This window comes from Trachurus trachurus (assembly GCF_905171665.1).
Source record: "Trachurus trachurus genome assembly, chromosome: 13".
Taxonomy (NCBI): Eukaryota; Metazoa; Chordata; class Actinopteri; order Carangiformes; family Carangidae; genus Trachurus; species Trachurus trachurus.
The window spans coordinates 19,575,619-19,598,636 of record NC_139892.1 but is presented as its reverse complement, the minus strand read 5'-3'; the positions used below and the strand labels follow the sequence as shown (position 1 = coordinate 19,598,636).

General features: G+C 41.6%; 1 protein-coding gene across 3 annotated transcripts in view; it reads right to left on the bottom strand.

Moving 5' to 3' along the window:
* The window catches only part of gria4a (glutamate receptor, ionotropic, AMPA 4a), a gene marked incomplete at both ends in the record, with an annotated part of 100,109 nt that extends 78,268 nt beyond the window's left edge, over window positions 1-21,841 (bottom strand). For all 3 annotated transcript variants that reach the window (XM_083985300.1, XM_083985301.1, XM_083985299.1), the window contains 2 exons: window positions 18,145-18,303; window positions 21,748-21,841. In XM_083985300.1, the coding sequence (XP_083841426.1) occupies window positions 18,145-18,303; window positions 21,748-21,841 (253 nt within the window). The remainder of the gene's footprint in view (window positions 1-18,144; window positions 18,304-21,747) is intronic.
* Window positions 21,842-23,018: the final 1,177 nt, after the last annotated feature.

The window sequence follows — 23,018 nt, the reverse complement described above, 5'->3', positions numbered from 1 at the left end:
TATCACACAGACTAACTGTGTTTGACACACACAGTTTGACATGACTGATCTTATAATATCAAATTATCCCATCCTTAATTAAGTGGGTGCAAACTCCACTTACGCTAACTTCTTTTTTGAATTGGTCTCCAATCAAGTTGTATTGCTGGCTGCTGGTTTAATTTGCTTTCCAATGAGAGGACACTTCACTAAAATAATGAAAATCTGTAGTGTCCTTTAGTGTAACCGATGACAATGACACAGTTTTTGAAGAAATATTTCTATTAATATTGGACAGCGAGGGGTCAAAGGAGGGAATACGGTGATCATTAACTGCAGCTTATCCCTTTACCTCAAATTGACCTTCTCAAATCATTCAGAGAGGTTAGGTCAGCAGAAAAAAATAATATTTAGTTAACTGTCCCTGGTGCAGGGAAGCTCTTAGGACAATTACATTACAGAGGATAAAAAAGGACAAGAAGGTCAGAGGGAGCCTGAGAATCTGCAGTTGACTGCAGCACAGTGACAAAAGCAATAGTAGACACTTTAATTAACTGTATTGACACAATGGTTAAATAACTGTAAAAATAAATAAATAATAGTAATTAAAATTAATAAATAAACATTGGAGCCCTGCACCCAGCCAGGAGGTTATCTATCATTGTAAAAAGATACATGCATTGCCTTGGATCATGAGCTGAGGTGAAATCTCAGTAAGACCCTCTATGGACCATTAACACTGCATATCTAAGCACCATGAGCAAGAGTCTGAAGCAACGCCCGGCCCGCCATCACTGCTCACTGGGTTTTGCTCCAACGTGTTTCTGTACGATTAGAGAAGTAAAACCACTCTGAAACCTCCTTGTGAGGCAGCACGTGGTGATGCTGAGCCTCACTGCTGTCTCAGAAGCAGCAGAGGCTGAACAAGAAGGATGTGGCTCGGCCAGGAAAAACCTGCTGGCCGTGAAAAACACACACTCGTCATAGGAATGCAGACAATAGCAAATACCCTACTGGCACAGACACAAAGACCAGTTTGTGTTCTGTATTTTGATACAGGGATATTCTCCATGTTCCCATAGTTGTGAGGTAGGAAAGCAGACACACACACACACACAGGCAAAAATAGAAGCAAGGGAGTGTCCATCCATCACTGTGACTGTCTGAAGAGCCAGATCGATTGTGTGTGCATGTGTGTGCGTGTGTGTGTGTGTGTGTGTGTGTGTGTATGTGTGTGTACGTGTGATTTGATGCACTACCTCAGCAAGACAAGCCAGAATGTGAGTGGGCAAACCGTGATGTGACTTTTGAAACTGACACACACACACACACGCATGCACTCTCTGTTTCTCTCTGTCTCTCTCTCTCGCACACACATGAACACACACTGGTAAACCAGTGAGCTTAAGGAGATAAATACCAATGCTGTCAGGAAGAAATTGACCTCTAATGCCAGCAAACAAACAAACAGAACATGTCCAAACAGACACAGCAGCCAGCTCTCAGTCCAGCACAGCGGTTAAATGACTCGCTTGAGGTGCACTGGTGAGTTTTTGAGTACATGTGTGTGTGTGTGTGTGTATGCTCATGCCAGCCCTTCCTACCGCTTTCTGTGCACCTGCCCCCATGATGATTGTCAGAAAATGCTTAATGAATTATTTCCCTCCATGAGAGTCTTTCTCTCTCTTCACATGAGCCCTGCTACTGCTCTGATCAGTTTAATAGCATTTTTTTTTGCTTCCTATCTCTATTTGTAAGTGTGATGAATTACCTGCTGGTTACCTATGAATCTATTACATTTGCTGAATACCAATGTGCCATTAGAGATTAATTGGTCCAAGGCCGACATTGGCTTAAAGGTTTGAGAGAATCTCAATGTTGAGAGTGAGTGAATGCAGGTTTTAACCAATGGCAATGCAGACCAAATCATATGTGAAATAGATAAATAGAGTAGTGAATGGCCTGAAGCTTTTGTGGGTGTTTATTGCATGTTATTTGTTTGTATGTACTATGTATGTATGCTGGGGTGCACACATTGGTGTGTGTGTGTGTGTGTGTGTGTGTGTGTGTGTGTGTGTGTGTGTGTGTGTGTGTGTGTGTGTGTGTGTGTGTGTGTAAAGGTCATGCCTCTCATCTCTAAGTGAGCCACAGTGAGAAGGACTGAGTGGCAGTACTCATCAATATTAACTAATGCCCTTCCTTTCATCCACATCATAAATCCATGGAAACACACAAACACACAGGTATGGGTACAAGCCTTGTGTGCATTTGTGTGTCTCTGTTTTAGAAAGAGAGACTGTGACAGCATGGTGACTATTACAATTAAGAGGAAGTGATATAAAAGTAAAATAAAAATCAAATGCAGTGAATGAGTCATTTAAAATATAAAACATGACATTAAATCGTTAGTATAATCTAGGTTTAACACAAGGAAATCAAAACAAACACAGAGACAAGTAGATGTAGGTGTATGATGTAACAACACAGGTGTTGGTACAGTCCTGCTTTAGCAGCTCATGTGTCAGTTTTAGTTTCATTAAACCCACTATGCACACGTCACAGCATTTTACCCACACTGCAAAACTTAACAGCTAATGAGTAATGAGCAATGGCACACAGAGAATGGTGTGTGTGTGTCTGTGTGAGTGAGTGTGATGGGGAGAGAGGGAAGGAGGAAGGAAATGCTGTAAGGGAGGCGAAAACAAAGATAGCGGGTGAGCATGACTCAAGGAATTTGGAGGTGAGGAATGAAGAAAAGAGGAAAATCAGACAACAGAAAAGCACCATGTTTTGTTTGTGAGTATGTGCGAGAGCATGCGTGTGCTTTACCACAGCAACATCGCAAAGTGAGAGGAATGAAAGGCAAAGAGAAGAAAGTCTACAAATGGAAATCCTTTGATCAGAACATGACAACAACAGCAGCTAAGCCGAGAGAGTGAAGAACAACAAAAAGATGTCACAGGCAATTACTGCGAACATGGCTCCATTCAGTATAAATACCCCTGTGTTTTGCTAAGGCGACGCATAACACTTAAAATCCACTGTCATCTCATCTCATGCTTTTCATCTTCCAAACGCCAGAGCGTGAAAAACAAACACAGAGGAAACAGACATTTTTTTCTGTTTACAGCGCAGCTATCATGCCCAGTGGGAAAGTAGGGGTCTTAATGAAACACATTTGACAGACAGAGGCTTGTATAGTGTGTGCGTGTGTGTACGCGTGTAGGTGTGGGTCAGTCAGCCTGTGTGTTTAAGAGACACAGTCTGCCTTTTATCCGAGTGAAGTCACATTACCTGGAGGGAATGTGGATATTATCCAGTGAGACATGCTGAATGGTCTAATAATATTATTCACTGTTCATTACAACTGAGGTTTGAACAAATACAGTACGTAGGGGAATTCAGCACTGACCTGGAATTCATATCCACAAAGAGAAAAAACAAAATCCTTCCTTCTTGACCTCAGAAAGTTAATGAAGCTGTTTTTTCTGATTGTTACTTTAATATCACTTGGCTGCACCAGACCAAAACGCTGCAGTTTGTTGTGGGAGGATTTAACTCAACCAGCTTCTGGGTTGGTATAGCCTGTAAGACCTGCAATAAAACTGTTTCACTGTGTCTCATCTAGCTTCAAGGAACTGCAGACACATACATTAAAGAAGAATTTCATTAATATGAGTTTCAGTGCAGCTTTAGTATCAGTAAGATTCCCTAAATGCTGTTTCATTGGCTTTTCCACTGTAATAACTAAAAGTTTTTGTGCACCTGGAGTTCATGAACATCAGAAGGAAATACTGCCAACAGGATCTGTTAGTCCAAATATATTTGTGATGATATTTGTCAGATGAGTGTATGTATATTTATTGGTTTTACTTATGTTTTATAGTGTAGGTTGTGGAATCTTACATTAGATTTATGGTTGTTTCGAGCTGTGCGTCAAGTATAAACAGAAGAAGACCACACCCCTACAGTCCAGGACTGGTGGACGGGACTTGGCATGGCCATTCACTCTGCCCATTGACACGACTTCCACACTACTACATTTTGAGAACTCTATCCAAGCCAGCATTTTAGCTCTGTGTATCAAAAACTATATCCGTCCATACTACCACATGCACATACGTACTGTATAAGCAATCATGTACTCTGGGCATAAATGAGCCAGTGTGTACACAGGAAGCAGATTGTCTTCTCTGCAGTTGATGAGCTGCAAAAAATACTACGAACAAGGAACAACAGAGACAGATGCAGCGTTAAAATGCAGAATTTGATCTGAACAACAGCTACAGCAAAAACAACAAGGTCAGTAACGATTGCAATTCATTATCCATGTGGCTTTCACCACTTCTAGTCAAGGCAGATAAGACCCAATTAGGGAGCGACTGTGGGTGTATTTCCAGTTTGCATTCATCTCTGCTTTTACCTGTCCACACTACAATGCAGGCCACAGAGTTTTCAAACTAAAAACAGGGTCATCAGCATTTCAAAAGTCTCTGTTTTTTAGTGTTCAAAAACTCATGAGTAGTTTGTGCAGGAGGAAACAGCCAAAGAGATATTTTCTCCTGTACAACAATGTAGTAGTGTGGATGCAGCCTCAAGTATCCCACCTCTCTCTGAGCTAATTGATCACCTCCTGGAAATCATTTAAAACAGAACTGATTGACTGTGTTTAAACCATACCTTTTCTTGAATTTTTTTTAACTGTCCTTGATTCTGCTCCAATTACCCAAGAGGTAATACAAAAGGAAACATCACACTGCTTTGTGATATCATTGGTCTTTTAAACTCTAAAAACTCACCACATCCACAGTGAAGTAGCTCCACTGCCTGTTAGCCTATATTTGAATTTGAGTAGTTTGATCAATGTTGTTTTGAAATGTCTTTAGAGACATTTTAACTGGTCCCATAGTAATTACATGACTCATTCAAGTGATTGGCTAATGCTTCAAAGTCCCACATGCAAAGAGTAATTTTAGGAAAACTGCATTTAGCGTTTGTACTGCACACACTTGGGACATTTTACACCACACACTAACTACAATTGTACCTTTTGGGCAATTTAAACATGGATCACAAATTGCTCTGCTCTTGAATGTAACTGGTTTTAACTGCTCGGATGTTGTGTTACTTCCTCATTAACTACTCTTATGAAAGTATATTCCTGATGAAATTAGGATTGTGAACGCATTTTAGGACATGTCTGAATGCAGTGCATATTCTAGTGCTCATGCATGATGTTTTTACATCCATTTACACATCCAGCTGATTCAGAGCAGCATTATTATTATTCATTTTGAGTTGTGCGTTAAATATTCGCTCTCCTTTTAGCCCTCCTTTTGGCCTTCATTAACTAGTGAGGGAAACATTTGGTTCTTAAGCCGCTAAATCCTCCACTGTGTTCATCAGCCATTCCTACTGTAACAGTGTCTGTTGTTTGGCAGTTGGTTAAGGAGTGTGAAGTAGCACTTCAAGGCTGAAAACCCACAAAAGCTTCCTGCTGTGACAAAAAATGATACAGTCTCAGACCAGGAAAACAAAACAAAGATGCTGAAAGACACTGAAAAGCTTTGTAGAGCTGAGGGGGATCTGAAACCACAGGTTAAATAAGCTCTTTGGGTCCAAAGCGACATGTAACTTCTGTCACACATGTAGTTATGTGATACTGTATGTGTAACATTGTGTGTGAAGAGTTAGAAATTGTGCAATAGGAGCCCATTCTTATTGCACAATTGTTACTAGAGAGAAAAATGTGTCATAACAGTTGAAAAATATTGTTAAATATTGCAGTCAATACCTGCATCACAGCTCTCAGTTCTGGCTGCAAAAGCAAGAACATTTACTGCCCTTGAAAACCCCTCTCACTGTGTCTAGTGCAGTGAGAGGGGGGTGAGAGTGAGGTTTCAGTTTTCCTCCCTCACAGTGGAGTTTTTAAATTAAAGAAGTGAGACACACTGAGAAAGAGTTTACCACCAAATGAAATCAGATTACCTGGAGCAAAAATGTGCGGATTCATTGCGACATGTTGCATGCTCTAACACTATTGCTTGCTGTTTGGTCATTACTTCTGAGGCAAGAAGAGAATGATGCAACAGGGCGATTCTTCAGGGAGCACTTAGAGCACTCCACAAGAGCCATAATACATATGCACACAGTGAATACTGCTCAGCAGTTTGGTCGTCACTGGTCATTAAAGGAAAATGAGAGGACGTGAAACGTGTTACTGTGGTAAGGAACTCCACCACAAGTGCATGTTGCACATAATGTCAGGAGATGTAAAATTAAATTTTGTGTGTGACTGCACAAAACTGAAGCCAATGCAGACAATCAAGATGGTGAAAAGCTAAGAGTCTATCTCCAAAATATAGGAGTTATGGAATAATGGCTGTCATCATGTTTGGAATGGTAACTGCAAAGACATTAATATTACAACTGTGAAAGGTGAACTGTGCACCCAAATGATTGATCGTTGAGAGAATTGGCAAACAAGCTACACTTGGAATGACTGAGGTTGTACAATGAAGATAGAGGAGCTGTGTTTGATAACACCTGAGACCCTGTGTTGAAACTCTTTCAGGCTAAGAATGAATGTGTTGGGTCCAGTGTTAAGCATCTACTGTAGCTGTGTATTTTGTTTTCCTTTTTTCTCTCTCAAAAAGATACTGTAAAATGTACTTCTTCTATTTTGTTACAGATCCCCTGCACTTAATTTATCTGTGACTGTGGCTATTTCTGTCATGAATGATGTGCTGTGTTTGGTTGCAACTTTCTTATTTCATCTAATTCTCCTTGTCTTAGTTTGTATTCTGAGATACAGACAAATAATGAACATGTTAAGATTTTTGACACTCGGTTTTCTTTTCACATGAAGTGTTTTGAGTTCACTGACCTCAGTGCTGCTGAAATAAAAGAGGAATATCAGCGATTAACTCAAATCCTGAATGACCACAAAAAGATATTTCTCTGCAGAATCTGATTTCCTTCATGTGCAATAAGCTTCAGGAAATTAAACAATCTGATTATTCCTTTTTGCAGCTTGCGCTTTGTGACAGTAATCCACGCATTGCATTGCCATGAGCTTTTAAGCATTTATTAACAGAGAAGTCTAAAAGCAATGGCTTTGTCAGCCAAACCATTACAATTCTACAATCCTAAAAGTTATTCGTGAAGCTAAGATTAAAAACAATCTTGAAAAAGGTTAACTCAGAAGGACTCATGATAAGACCTACAGTTTATATGTATATTTATTGTTTTTTCAGTACATAACTTTGCTTCAATAACACTACAAAAAATCCAGTGGCAGAGCTCAACTCAGTACTTTCCCACCATAACCTCGTCTTAGCAGCTCTCCACTTACGACTGAGAATTTAGAGGAACTTCTACAAGGTATGTCAGACAAAATGCTCTGAATGTGAGCACAGCTGATTCGCTAAACTGGTGGTTTTCAGACAGTTAGCTTGACTGGATGAAATAAGAGCCATTAAATTCGAGAGGCAGCTTTGAACCTCTTGATCAGTGGAGCTGCCATCTCCAGAGCTTGCAGGCACAGGATTCACAACATTACTGTACGTAAGGGCGCAGTACGCATAGAACAATATCAACTCAGCTGCAGTCTCTGTATGTACGGTTGTTCTTTTCTTCTGTTTCATTATGACTATTCCAGTCACAAAATCGCTTTTAACTCACAGCTGAATTGGAAATTGAAATAAAGCATTCAAATTACAGCTTTTTTACTAACTGGTGACTGAGAAAATAATGTTCCAATAAAGACATCTGTGGATGGGAAGTTTGAAATTAACATGCTATCATCCTGCATGTGACAATGCATCCAGATAACTAGAAAAGCACTGAGGACCCAGTCACAGTCATCCGGCATTTCCAGTGTGCCAGTAACATGAATAAACGAAGGTTTGCTGCAGTGTAAATCTCCTTGCCCTGCCAGGGTTTCAGATATCATTTGACTCTATTTCCCTCAGTGTGGCCATTAAGAAGACATATAACCATGCAAAACGTCACCAGTAAGGATGATGGTACAGTGCTATTATTGAGTGTCTCAAATCATCTACAAGATGACTGAGCCGTTTAATGAAAGAGGTGAGCCTGGAAAAGGCTGTATGAGAGGAAGCTGGAATGTATGGACCAGGCCGGCAAATCAATGTGCCTGCATGTCAGAGGGGGTGAGAGAGAGAGAGAGAAAGAAAGTGAGGGTGGGACTGTAAAATAAATTGTATGTATGCGTTTGTGTGCGTGGGTGCTGAAGCGTTGTAGCAGGGTGCTCCAGGAATCTATTTGATCAAAGCTCCCACCCTGGATAGAGTGAACATGTAGCGCTGATGAACTCCTTGAAAGTGTGCATTGATGTGTGTGTGTGTATTTACATGTGTGTCTTTATAGTCATCAGCACATTAACATCCTTTCAATTAACACCTAAATCACCACAGAAGCAGTTATTTTCCTGTCAGTGCAGGAACAAAGACATGTAAGGGTGTGTTCCCACTTGGCATTTTTAATGAGCAGCCAAGTGCTAAGAGACACTGAAAATGAAATCCTGAAAAATAGCAGCACTAAGAGCTGTTGTGAACAATGATGTCAACCAACCTCAAGATGTGATTGGTCAGTTTGTGCAGATGCACTGGAAAATTGACAGAATTAAATGTCAAATGTAAAGGCCACTGAAATGTGTTATTGCGTTATTGTGAACCTTGTAATTTAAGAAAGTTCCAAGGACAGATCTATAGTAAACATAATGGGCTCTAATTTCGTAGACCAGGCACAGGGCAGGTGCACTGCGCCTGCGCCTCGCCTGCGTCACTCCAATGGGGTTTGATGTCCAGGTCTGTGTCCAGGCGCACTTTGCAATTTTCATGCACGGCGTGGCGCAAGCCCGCCTCGTCCCTCCAACCGCGCAAATGGCAAAGAGGGAGGAGAGAAGGCGTGGAGTGTGTTTAACACAGCCGAGTCCGTTCTTCACCAATCTAATGAGCTCCTCTCTTCGCCTTTAAATGCGACGTGGGCGAGGCGCAGTGCAAGTATCATTTCACCATGGAAGAAGGAGACAGCGGTGTTAGACGGCCAGTCTTCTCCCAGGAGCAAACTGATGTTCTGGTCCGGCATGGTCCAAGCTCGCAGTAACACGAACAGACCTCAACGGACTGATGATGCAAAAGTAGTCTGGAAGGAGGTTACTGATATTGTTACCCAGGTTTGCTCTGACATACTCAGAACACACACACCCCTTTTCCACTAATAAAGATGCTCATATTTAGTAACCTATATTTAAACCCGTGTAACAAAGATGAGTAGTGTGCACAGATCACAACATAAACAAATATCATAACGAGAATTAAATCAGAAGCAGCTGTTCTTAAAGGATGCATTGCAAAGCGTCTCACTTTTTCTTTTGAATTTTCTGAGATGGGAGATGGCGAATATGTGCTCACTATCTGATGCCGAGGCTGAGAGATTATAGTTTGTTTTTAGTTTTTAGTTATGGCTAGTTATTGGTGGTGTGTGAGCAGCCAAATTACCAATGGGGCCGCTTTGCTGAGAGTAGACCAGGTTGGAGCTGGCAGGCTTTCGGCGCACCTTCGGTGCAGCCTTTTGGCACGAAACTGTCACTGCGCCAAGCCGAATCTGTCGACACCTCCCCCTGCTGCGCCACCACACCCATCTTGCTGCGCCTCAGTCTACCAAATTTCAAATTCACTGCGTATGGTGCTGCGCCAGACCAAATTACCACTGCCCCAGGCTGCGCCACCCTGCGCTGCGCCACGAAATTAGAGCCCAATGGTTCCAACTGCACATACCACATGCTCGCAACATGATGAGACACTTTCAATGTATGTGATCAGGCTGTGTTTACATTCATACATTCATAGAGAGCAGTGACAGCAGTGAGTAGAGGGTCTGAGGTGAGATTGCTTTCCTGAAGGTGTGTTGTTTGAAAGGAGAAGACTGAAGAGTTTCTTCAACTTTCTTAATGTTGTTTCATCATCAATATCTCCACTGTCCTGTACACTGGGGCCCATGTAGTGTTGTGGTTGCCACCAATATTTCTGGCTGAAGTGTGACATTACTGGGCAGGTTATGTGTAACAGCTTGTGTTTACATGACATAAAAAAGGACTTAAAAGTCTTTATTTAACTGCAATAGTTTAACTTCTCTCCTTTCTGCAGTGATGTACAAGACAGTATACTATCTAAGGTGGAGGCTGGTAAAGCAGGCTTTAAACCTTCAGCCAAGGAGGACAGCAACAAAAGACTATTTTAAAGCCCAATGTTCAGTCATCACATTGAAATGAACAGAAAGTAGTTCTGTGTTTTGTATGCTGGTGGTGGAACCACCCTTGTTTTTCCACTTCACAGGAGGAGAAACTGTGATGAGTAAAGAGATGATGGCGTTGAGAAAAAACACCCCATGACCCCATTCCCACCTCCTCTGTATAATGATGCTGATGTTGTTTAGTATTTCGATACTGCTTTTATGACATACTGACTTCCTTGATTGTACCCAGCAGAGTCAACAGATTCAATCTAACCTTCAGTTACACACTGATTGCTGCCCAGCTACACTGTATCCAAAATGATTTATTATGGCCCAGGTTCTGGTCCTCAGCTGTGTTTGAGAACAGCAGATGTCTATAAAAAAGGTGAACATCTAATAATAGGAGTCAGGTTTTCACTGAGGTAAAGCATACATATTTAATTACACTGTTTGATTAACCTAAATACAGTCAGTAAGATGAAGAACGATAAGATTTGAACTTTGGTCTTGTCATGAGTGCAGGTCTAAAAACCTTTACCCCATTCAGAATCTCCAGCACAGCTCCATGTTAATTAATTTTGTCCTCAACTCCAAACAACACAGAGGACAAGATGACTGACACCTCAAGGAGATTCTGACTCCAACAGTTTAACTCAATCAGGCTGCAAAGATAATCAGGCGCAGTCCACATGTAAATGCAATCTGTGGCAGTCAATAATACATAAACAGTATTGATTTGTGAATGATTCACTATAGGCACAATCTATATTAACTCTAGATGACAAATGAGGTTATGCATGACTGCAATAATCAACCATCAAAACCACCACACCACACCACACATTATCATCATTAGAATAAGTGCCGTAAAGTCGTGATGCAATATAACGGAATAAAATAGAATCCTTTTAATATTTTGGATATGAAATGCATTAAAGCACATAGCAAGAATCAAATTTACAGCCATGGCAACACATCACCATGTCTTTCAGCTCTGGCACCACGAATCAATCATAACAACCTCTTTGTTACAAATCCTTTCCTCTCCATTTCTTTCTCCTCCGTCTCTAATTCACCTTATCACTTTCTGTCTGTCTTCATCACATGCTGTCCCTGTAGGGTTGTTTCCACGGTACATGCACAGCCACATTCATGCACCTCTGTGACGCACAAGGGTTGTACTCAGGATGGACAGACTGCACATTCCACGTACGCACACACATACACACACACACTGCAGCTTTTGGTCATGCTAATTCATGTGCATTATTTTCTATAGGCCACTGAAGGGAGACACAGTACAGTGGGGCCCAGTGGAATAGAGTGCCTCAGCACACTGAGGCATCAAAAAGACACACACATAAATATATACAGATGCAAGATAGTAAGACACAACTACACATTTACAGTACACAGATATACACATATCTATGTACCAGAAAAGACACAGACAAGAAACAACAAAGAGAGATTGACAGCAGTAGAGGATATATGGATGTGCAACCCTGGGAGAAGGAAATGGGTTGTGTGCCTCTGTGAATAGTAAAAAAAAAAAAAAAGATGGGACCAGGGATTTTTATGATCCATTCATGCTTCCTGAATACTTGAATAGAAAGGAACTGGCCAAGGTCAGAGGCAGATTTCTCTATTCTAATTTGGAGCGTTGCTCACCACCCGGAGCAAGAGTCAGGGATTAATTTAGAGATCCATTCACCACGCCTGGGCGGGAGGGGTTGAGGGGGTGGACGGCAACACATGACGAAGAACTGAGGAGCAGAGGAAAGGGAGACAGAGTCTGAGGAGATGACGGCGACAAGGGAGAGGGTGGGAGCCAGAGAGGTGGAGCGAGAGAGATGGAACAAGCGGGAAGTAGGAATGGACAGAATAAAGGTACTGAGAAAGCGAGAGGTGAATATATGTATCCTGTGGAGAGACAGAGAGAGAGAGAGAGAGAGAGAGAGGATGGTTCACGTTGAACAGCTTCATTCTCCAAACACTCCTTCTCTTATGGCTCAGTGCCTCCATGAGTTTGTGTGAGTGTTTGTGTGTGTGAGTGTGTGTGTGTGTGTGTGTGTGTGTGTGTGTGTGTGTGTGTGTGTGTGTGTGTGTGTGTGTGTGTGTGTGTGTGTGTGTGTGTGTGTGTGTGTGTGTGTGTGTGTGTGTGTGTAGGTATGTGTGTGTGTGTGTGTGTCTGTACACCTTTGAAAAAAAGATGGACAGATGATATGTGGGCAGAGACAAACTCTGGAGAGGGAAATGGAAACAGACAAACAGGTACAAGAGACAAGACAAGCAGCAGCACAGTTGATATCTGAATAGGAACAGAAAACCCTGAAGAAAATCTTATAGTGAAATACAATAAGAAATATTGAGTATGTGCACACATACTGTAAGTATATACTGCTCTAAATACACACACACACAGGTATATACTTAAAAATACTGTAGTGTACACACACACGCACACACACACACACACACACACACACACACACACACACACACACACACACACACACACACACACACACACAGATGGATGAAGTGTTGTCTATATGTGTAAGTGCTGACTTCACTCTCCTGTCTGTGGCTCTGAGCTCTCAGCCCATGTGTTTCAACTAGAGACATATATCTTTAAAATTGGGTCATAAAAACTTACATAAATACAGTTTAACTTTTAAATAGGCTACTTTATTTCCTCAGACAGCTGGGCACTGTAGCTTTTAGTTAACTTCCACTCGAACAGGAATAAATTGTGTATTTGTTCGGGACTTTTCAGTCACGGATGAGTATTTGCAGCAGCGGGACATTACTGTACATGTGGGACTAACTCAAAATGAACCCCAGTGGCTGAGTGTGTGCGTGGTGATAAGGAACAAGCACAGGCGTGCGTGTCATCCTTGGGATGAACTGTGTTAACTTTGTCGATCTTTGAGTCTGTTAACCAGTTAGACTTGTTACTGTAATGCTGAGGTCTGTCACACACTGAAAGAAGCCATCTTGCTTTGGAAACACAGACAATATTAAGCAGGGATCAATTCATTGTTGGGTTTGGTCTTTAAATGTGATTTGTTTGACAATAATAATAAAAAAATATTGCTGGTCTTATCCTTTAACATACCCTTTCCAAGGTTTATTTTCCCTTAAGAAGATTAGAGAAATCCTCTTATTCCTCACTATCTGACAGTGTCACATATAAATTCTGTATCATGTTGTTTCAACTCTTCACTGAAGCTATACGCAATGTTTACACTTGCAGAAATCTTAAAAACCCAGACCCCATGCCTTTTTTTATGGCTGCACCATTCTGTCAGATGGAAACACTGTAGATGTCTGGTACATTCCACAGCGCGATTTTATTAGTGTGACTGCTGAGCAGTCACACTATTGTTCTTCTGTTTGGCCATTTTCTTCCGCCTTTTTACGGTCTTCTTCTAGTCCTTCATACTTTGTGCTATTTCAACAATTCATATATCAAAACGTGCAGCTTTTTCTGGACTTTATTGGCATTACTTTTCTCTTTTTAACTCTTTATACTTTTTAAAATATTTAACTTTTTCTGATTTTTTTCAGCTTTATAATGGGTGTGTATTGCGTCTAACGAGCAGAGCCAGAGTGGTGTCAGAGTGGATAGAGGCAAAAAAACATTCTAGAGTTTTTCTGGCTAAACTGTCAGCACGGCCACAAATTAAACTCTAGACAAATTATTTTCTCCAGTTTTGTAGCCACACTTGTCTTCTGGCTAAAATTCTGGTCAAAAATGCAAAGAGACTTAGATAATAATTTTAAATATTTTTTAAATGCAGCCAGGGAGCTCTCTGCTCTCATTCAGCTCAATGTATTTTTTTCACATCAGCAGGAGAAGGAGCTCAACTTTGTAACTTGCTGTTAAGTGCTTTTTAATTCATTTTAATTCACCAAAAAATAGTCACAGGTCACAAAAAAGTCCTCTTCTTGCTTGGTGTGGCTAATTTATACTAATTTCTCTTTATTTTAAGAATCATTGAAAGATCTCACATTCATCAAAGTCTCAACCTCTCTTCACCACAACTCCACTGTAGTGTAGGGGGTAGGGTGGCTGCTTCCCAACCCCAAGGTCACTGGTTCGAATCCAAGGGAAGAACTCTTGTTATGTTATGTTGAATTCTGCTCTCCTCCACCGCCTTCAATTGGTTAAAGGTGTTTGTTATCTCCTTGATTACTCATACCAGTTTGCAGCACATCATCACATTACAATGAATGACAACAGTCTTGAAAGCAGTGTGCTCTCTGTAGCCGAGTGGCAAAGTAAAGGTTTAGTGATCATATGGTCATGGGTTCGATTCCTGCCTCAGTCATTTCACATCATTGCTTGACTTTTGATTCCAATTATTCAGCTGTCATTGGACAGTCTTTGATTCCTCATAGTATAAAGCTCATTGTAACTCAGGTTCTCTGTGGCCATATGGTTAGTGTGTTAGGTGTTGTGCTATTTCAACAATTCATATATCAAAACGTGCAGCTTTTTTTTGAACTTTATCGGCATTACTTTTCTCTTTTTAACTATTTATACTTTTTAAAATATTTAACTTTTTCTGCCACGATTCCTTACTTTTTTTTTTAAGCAGAAGCCAGTGATCCTCTTATCAAAGGTTTTCTTTACCCCTCACATACTGTTTCTGTCTGTAGCCTAGTGGTTAGCTTGCTGGTCTGGAGACCTGAAGGTTGCTGGTTCAAATCTTGCCTCAACAACAATTATAGTGCATTATTTTCCCAGTTGTCCTCTGTTGACTTCTGATAACTTGCTTCATGTTGAAACTGCTGCTCTCAGCCTGAAATTCACAGAAATTTTCATTCTAAGTCATTCAAGCTTGACTCTCAAGCTTTCTTGATGTAAACTGTGTGTGCACCGTGGCCTAGAGGCAGAGTGGAAGTCTAATGACCATGAGGTTGTGGGTTCGATTCCGACCTTGGTAAAAAATTTGTATGGTGATCACTGCTTGCACTATTTGCTAATTCTGCAACAGCGTTCAGTTGCTATCAGCAGTCACACCATTTCCATTCTTGGAAATGCTTTTTCTAGTTATATCTAAGTCACTGATCATCGGTGGATATATTGTGGTAGAAATAGAAATGAGAGTTGTACTATGGTAGACAGAAAGTTTTCTGACAGGGTTAGACTGGCAATAAGACAATTCCCGGACCGTAGCATCATTGGGGAGGAGGTGTAGAAGTGCCAGTCTCTTTACAGACCTTCTATGTGCCCCTAATTCAGGATATGAGCACGGCCACACCCCAGTCAAGGTGGATAATTCTCAGTCTGGGGCAATTTCTTTTCTAGTCCGACCCTGGTTTCTGGCAACGCGCTGTGTCAGATCTTAGTCGGCTGGGATTCATGCAGACTTTAAAACATCTGCTGGATTTTTTTAAACTCTCAGAAATTATTGTGCCAAAGCTTTCCTGGCAGCACACCTCTTTCCTCAACACCAGTACAATTCATACCCCTCCCCTCACATCATAATAAGGGCACCTGATGTGAATTCAGAGTGTTCCTATTCCCACTCACGCAGTTTTAACAGTGATCAGAAATAGATGCAGCATGTGATGGTATTTGTTGGTGGGAGGAGGCAGATGGACTATTAATTTTCCAATCATTGTAGGTTGTCTGTTCATTCATGTGGGGTGACAATACAGGGGGTAGGAAACAACAAACTTGGAAATTACATTACACAGTTTGATTTATGACTCTATGTGACTTGCATTTGGCTGCAGTTAAATCCTATAATAATGCCTTCTGGGGATAGAAGATGTCTAAATTCATTTTACTCATGCATAAAACAATGTACAGCTACTGCCTGCTGATGAAAACCTTTCAGATTGTGAAGCCCATCGTCCCACAACCATTTCTTTGCCCTGTTCAGTGGCCTTATTCATTTTATTTTATTTTAACAGGACAGGTTGAGTCAGCGTTTGTTCACAACCTGGAGATATTTAAAGAATCTTGTTAAACACATTGACATAATACCATAAGGAGAAGCACTGTATTGTTGTATTATACCGTATTGATTTAGTTCACACTGCAGTCAACAGCCCCAGTGGTCAATTTGTTAAAGTTTAATGAGATAAGGAGGTAAAACATTCCACCACAATCTCTTGAAAATTTCCCTAAAATAAGATGGATACACCATAGGACTGATTTAACAAGGGGTATGATATGATGGGATGCCCTTGAAGAAAAATCAGCTTGCAAGGACAGCACAAAAGGTTTTTTGTCAGCTTACAGTGATGAAAAACACAGAGCACCATGATCATTTTGCAGCAAAGGAAACACAGAACTTCTTTAATCATCTTAACTACCCCACACTGCTCAGGTCCATGACTGCAATATTTCATTTTTTTTAAAGGAAAGTGAAAAAACATCAACTTACGCAAAAACCTATTAAGAGTAACAACTGAACCTTGGAGCCCTCTCATGCAATGGCATTACAGCACTCACTTCTCTCCCCAGGAGGCAGATGAGCAAGAGACTTACACAAAAGGTATCCCGTAGAGTTTGTTGCCATCTCAATCATAAACACACACAAGAACGCACACAGAGATACAACAAGGCATTTACATTTGCACGGCTTTAACTCAGTGTCACTCAAAGCAAAGTCAGTGAGTCACAGATAAAAAACAAAAAAGCCTTCGAAAGCAAGAAGTTTGGACAGCTTACAGGCCTGAGAGGTTAAAAAAATTGCAGTGATTGTTGCTAAACATTCCTCTTTGTTACGGCAACAAGATCACTCAGATAACTGTCAGTACATTGCACTCATTCAACCAAACTTTGCCAAGTGACACCTACTGTAAAGACAAGAGACACTCTGAAGGAATAAAGTTATCCCTTCCACCAGCCAGCTGTGTGCTCATATGGAAAATAGAGCACATCAAATAAGCACAAATTCAAAAAAGAAATACTCCAGCATGGGATGTTTGATTTCTCTTATTCTTTCCTGATCTAACACAAAACAGACCAGTGCACAAAATACTGTAATGCAGAGACATGCTCAAACTCAGACTGATGGCTGACTTTTACTAACTGCTCTTTAAACAAATTCATATTGGTTTTAATGACATTATAAAAAATAAGTATGGCAAATATATAATTTCATATTTAACACACACGCACACACTAACACCTGTGGCTAGGGTCAGTGGTTCTAAACTATTAAGCCTTGTTAACACCTACTTGCCAATACAAGCATCACCATGTCTTGGTCACAGGGTTCCAGGTGGAGAGGCCACATGAAGGATTATTATTATATTATTATTAGATCTCAACTCTCATAGCCCATAGCCATCCCATAAATGATCTTAGAGGACACAAGTACCAACTCCACCCCTCCCTAGTACCTACCCTCCCGTTCTGATCACAAAGGACCCATTTTCACCACTGTCTGCAAATGTTCCACGTCTAATTTTACAGTTGTAACAACCTGCAATATTTTGTGATGGATGATATCTTTTTTTGCAGATGGGGCGGATAATGCTAAGTGGGAATAGATGTGGATAACATATGGACGAGCAAAAGTATGATTGCGAAGCAGCACTGGCCATAATTGTTGGCAAAACTACCCAGTGACATTGCCCAGTACCTACAAATCAACATTTCAAAGGGACAATTTGTTCAGCAGCCGCTGCAGAAAAGCCACTTTCCAACCATAGCCCTCCATATAAAACTCAGCTCATGTATCGTGCGTGACAAAGATAATGAGGTTGCAATCTGATCCTTTAAATAACTTGAGTTGCTAATTAAACCACTTTATCCAAGAGTGTGGTGAGGAGTGAGAAGATAGAGACTGAAAAACAAACATGGAGGGAGAAAGTCAGTCAAAGATAGAGAGGAAGAAAGAGGAAAAAGATACTTGCATGTGTTTGCTTACTTACATGCATTGGTAACGGCAAAGCTGTTGGCGGTCTCTATGTTGTCGACATGCGGAACCAGGTTAAAGGGAGCTTCCGTAGCATTAGGGCTGGTGTTGTGAAGGAAGATAGCTAGTCGAAACGCTGTATACTCCTGATCAGTATTCCTAATGAACAACCCGCCTAGAGAGAAGGACAAAGAGAGAGGGCAAGGAGGAGAGGAACATGATGGAGAGGAAAGGAAGTGAGTTATTGTAGGGCGGAGCGGGGTCGGATGGGTGTGTGGTGAGAGAGAGAGAGAGAGAGAGAGAGAGAGAGAGAGAGAGAGATGGGTAGAGGTAGAGTAATGTGGGGAGAGAAAGATAGATAGGGGAGGAGTGCAGAGAAAACAGAGGAGGGGAGGGAAAGAAGAAAGCCAAGATCTTCATTAGCTTTGTTACAAAAGGTAATTTGTCTTTCAGCAGGTCCTCGCTCTCTCCCCCACACACACACACACACACACACACACACACACACACACACACACACACATAAACATGACTGCAGACAATTACGAATGTGTGTATTTCATTGATGAAACTGTAGAAAGACAGAAAGAAAGAAAGAGAGAGAGAGGGAGAGAGAGAGGAGAGACGAGAAACAACTGAGCTGACAGGAAGGCAGTCAAAGAGATAATGAGTAAGAAAGGATATAAAAGAAAAACGGGTGGGAGGGAGACCAGATCAAAAAGTGTCAGCTAAATAAAGGAGGCACAAGGGCCATAAAAAGAAAGGTAGGGAGGTTAGTGCTAAGTGTCAGTTGGCCTTTAAAAATGAGAGTATACCTCAATATGGTGCACCTGACAGAGTGAGAATGAAGAGAGACAAGAGATAATAAGAAATAGTGAAGACAGGGTTAGAAGGAGAGTTAAGGAACATGAAAGAAGTTTGGGAAAGACAGAGATCTGGTTTCTAAAGATCTCTATTTGACAAAAGCTTGGTGATGTCTGCTTAATCACACAGGTGCAGCACTCACACAACTAGACTGGATATATATAAATAAAACACTTATAAATACTTATATTATAAATGAAAGACAACTGGCAACATGTATGTGTAATATGATTCAGAGTGTTGTAGGTGGACATGGTCAGTCTGAGAGGATAGAAGAACTGCAACAGATCTGTGATCAGTGTATAGAGAGCAAAGATTCACAGAGAAAAGCTGAAATCGAGGCAGAAACATTTGTTTGCTAATGACACCTGCATGTAACTGCCCACTGTGTCTCTACCAAACTTCTACATTACTTCATACAAGTTGTTGGACTTAAGTGAACTGGTGTGACCCATGGTTAACTGGGTAAGACTCAGATAAAGCTGAATTACACTGGAACACTGTGAAGCCCCCACATTGAGAGAGAGAGAAAGTCATTTAATCTTGTTGTTGTTTTTTATTAGCATTTGTTAATATCAGAACCATTATTGATGTAATTTAATATTGTTGTCGTTTTTTTATTATCATTTGTTACTCTCATCATTTAAGAACAATATGTGTATGTTTTATATATATAACAACTTGCAACAGTCTAATGATGCCCAATTTTACCACACATATTTATTTTTTGTTTCATGTGATGTAGACTATGTATAAGAGAGAGAGAGAACTTGATCAGCACACACATGCATGCTCTCACACACGCATAGGGTAAATCATTTTATGTATATTTTTTATTTATTTGTATATTGTTGTATATATTTGGTTTCATGAGTTGTATTGTGTCATTGATTCCTAATGCTTTGGCAACATAGTTCTTTTAACTGTCATGCCAATAAAGCGAATTTGAATTTGAAAGAGAGAGAGAGAGAGTGTCCCTCTGAAGCATCACTTTGCTCCAATGTATACCACTTTCCAAAGCCAAACACTAAACACACACATCTTGTGCACGAGGAGACAAATGCAACGCATATGTTTATCCTTTCTATTATCTGATCAAGTTTAATTAACACAACTATGGTCACAAAGTTGAAGTACAATGGTGGCTGTCTTGTTTTAAGGTAGAATTGCACCTTAGCACATACACATTCACAGACAGGCCAATGTCCCATTATGACACTGTATTGCACCGGTTTCCTGAATACATTTCACAAACATTTTCATCTGTGTCAGTCTCTGTCTTTCTCTCCCTCTCTCCCTCTCCTAGACACACACATAGACAAAAAGAAACAGTTTGTGCCCCCAGTGATATTACACTTGTGTGCAATGCAGAGATATGCAAATGACTGAGCTGAGTGAATGATCAAGTATGTATATCCTCAGTGTTTAAGGAGGACGGCCAGTGGGCGAGAGGAAAAGTGTGGATGTGTGTTTTTCTGCACAAGCACATATGCTTTTGTGCATACATTCATGTTGAGTGTGTGGACACACACAAGGCGGTCCAAGTAAAACTGTGCACAGGCATGTTGTACATGTGTGAGGATGCATATTTGCAGCAGTGTGAACAGCATGAGGGCATTTTTATGATTACATGTCCACACTCTACATTCGCACATGCACGTTTGAAAAAAACAGTGGAAATGTGTGTGTGTGTGTGTGTGTGTGTACGTGTGCCAAGCAGAAGATATTTAGCGTATTAAGTTTATTGGCAGCTGTAGCGAGACAGAGTCAAGGAGCTGAATTTCATTATAGGACCTCCCAGCTGCCCCCCACAAGGAGTGATGCAGTGCATTCATTATCACACACATGCCTGCACAAATGTGTGTGTGTGTGTGTGTGTGTGTGTGTGTGTGTGTGTGTGTGTGTGTGTGTGTGTGTGTGTGTGTGTGTGTGTGTGTGTGTGTGTGTGTGTGTGTGTGTGTGAGTGAGTGAGTGAGTGAGTGAGTGAGTGAGTGAGTGAGTGAGAGAGAGAGAGAGAGAGAGAGAGAGAGAGAGAGAGAGAGAGAGAGAGAGAGAGAGAGAGAGAGAGAGAGATTTCATTCATGTGTGGTCAATATGCACTGAGCAAACCAATGATGATCTGGATTTTGTTAACTTATAAGGAAGGTTGACAGACAGGCTTCTCCCGCACTGACACAGGGAGGGTAACTGGAAAAGGGCAGACGGGGTGGGGTGGGAGGGGGGTGATAGAGGGAGAGAGAGAGAGAGAGAGAGAGAGAGAGAGAGAGAGAGAGAGAGAGAGAGAGAGAGAGAGAGAGAGAGAGAGAGAGAGACTGCTGCAGTGTCTAAACAGTGAAGAAGACTAGAAGGGAACAAAGCTTGCTGAAACATTCATGAGCCCAGAACAGCCTTTAAAATACACACAAATACAGGGATTGGACAGAGTGAGTGAAAGAGTTAGTGTGCATTTAGAAACCATATGAGTCACAACAGACATGCAAAATGTCTTGAATTAAAAAAAGAAAACACGAGGGAAAAGATGCACCAGAGGGAACATGTTTCTATAGTTGTGTGATCTTCTGTTCCATTATCCCTGCATGGATTTCTTGTGTCCGACACTGATTTTTTGTGTGTGCTTTGGTGTCTGAAGGGTCCCGGTGCAACCCCCTCCTCTTTTTCTCGGAGACTGGTGTCCGCTAAAGAAAATCCACTAATATTTAGTGTAGTGTGCAGATCTGAGTGTCCGTGCGTAAAATCAGCAACCCTTCCAACTCACCTATCTGCACTGAGCTGGGGAAAGCCCCCGTCGCCAGCCCCCAAAGGGCGGAATACACCCCGAGAAAGTGCCAAGAAAAAATAATAATCCTCATTTTTTTCCTTTCCTTCAATCCCTTCAGAAACTGTTGAGAGACATCGAGAGAGAGGGAGAGACAGATAGAGAGGGAGAGGGGGTGATGCGAAAGAGAGAGAGAGATAGAGAGAGAGAGTGGGGGAATAAAAGGCGTCAGAAAAAAAGGGGAATAAAGATGAGAAGATGAGAGTTTCTTCCCCCGGTGTGTCCAGCAGTATTCCTATTCCATGGTGGGTTCGTTCGTTTCTTCCCCCTGCAGTGTCCGCTCAGGAGAGAGCTGTGCGTCCGGTGCACATGTAAAGACGGGGAGAGGGAGAAAGAGAGAGAGAGGGAAAGAGTGGGGAAACTCGCTAGAATGATTGGAGAGCTGGGAGAACAGTCTGCATGGAGGAACTGGACATGCGCGCCCCGTCTCTCTCTCTCTCTCTCTCTCTCTCTCTCTCTCTCTCTCTCTCTCATTCCCACACACCCCCTTTTCCTCTCTCTCTCAGTGAGACGGTCCCCTCCTCTCCATCTCCCACTTTTCTCCTCCTTGTCTTTAACTTGCTGTAACACCGAATTCAGCTGAAGTCAATTGATATGGCTCAGTCTGGGGACAACTGAGAAGCCCCCCCCAAAGATCCGCGTGTGTGTGCTCTTAAGTCTTTGCGCGCACTATTTCGTGGTCAGGGTCCCCCTCCGCGTCCACAGTGCAGTCTTTAACCTAACCGTGTTCATGTTTTTAATCCGTCACCACTCCCTCACATCATTTGTGTTTAAGGTAAATGCACGTGCGCAAAACGAGAGACGCTTTAAAGTGGAAAAGGAAGACTCCTTTGGTCTGTTGTGCTTTGAGCGGTGATGCTGTCTGAAGTGAGAATGAGAGACAGATAGAGACGTTCCGCCTGCGCCTAATTGCATTACAAACCCAATCCATCCTGACGCATCGCGGCCACTCGCTCCGCTGCCAAACCTGAATCTCATCTGTCTGTCCCACCAAGGCAGCGGCAGCACGGCGGGCCAGCTGACAGGAGAGTAGAGGGAAAACCTCAGGCCGCCTACAGCTGCGGGACGCTGATGGCGCCCTAGGGACCCGCTAAAGTCATCGTTATTTCTACGTCACGACCTCATGATCAGAAACATCTGGCCGCGGAGAGGAAAGGAGAAAAAAACAACGAAAAAACAAGGTGCACTAAGAAAGAAAAGCGCGATCGTTC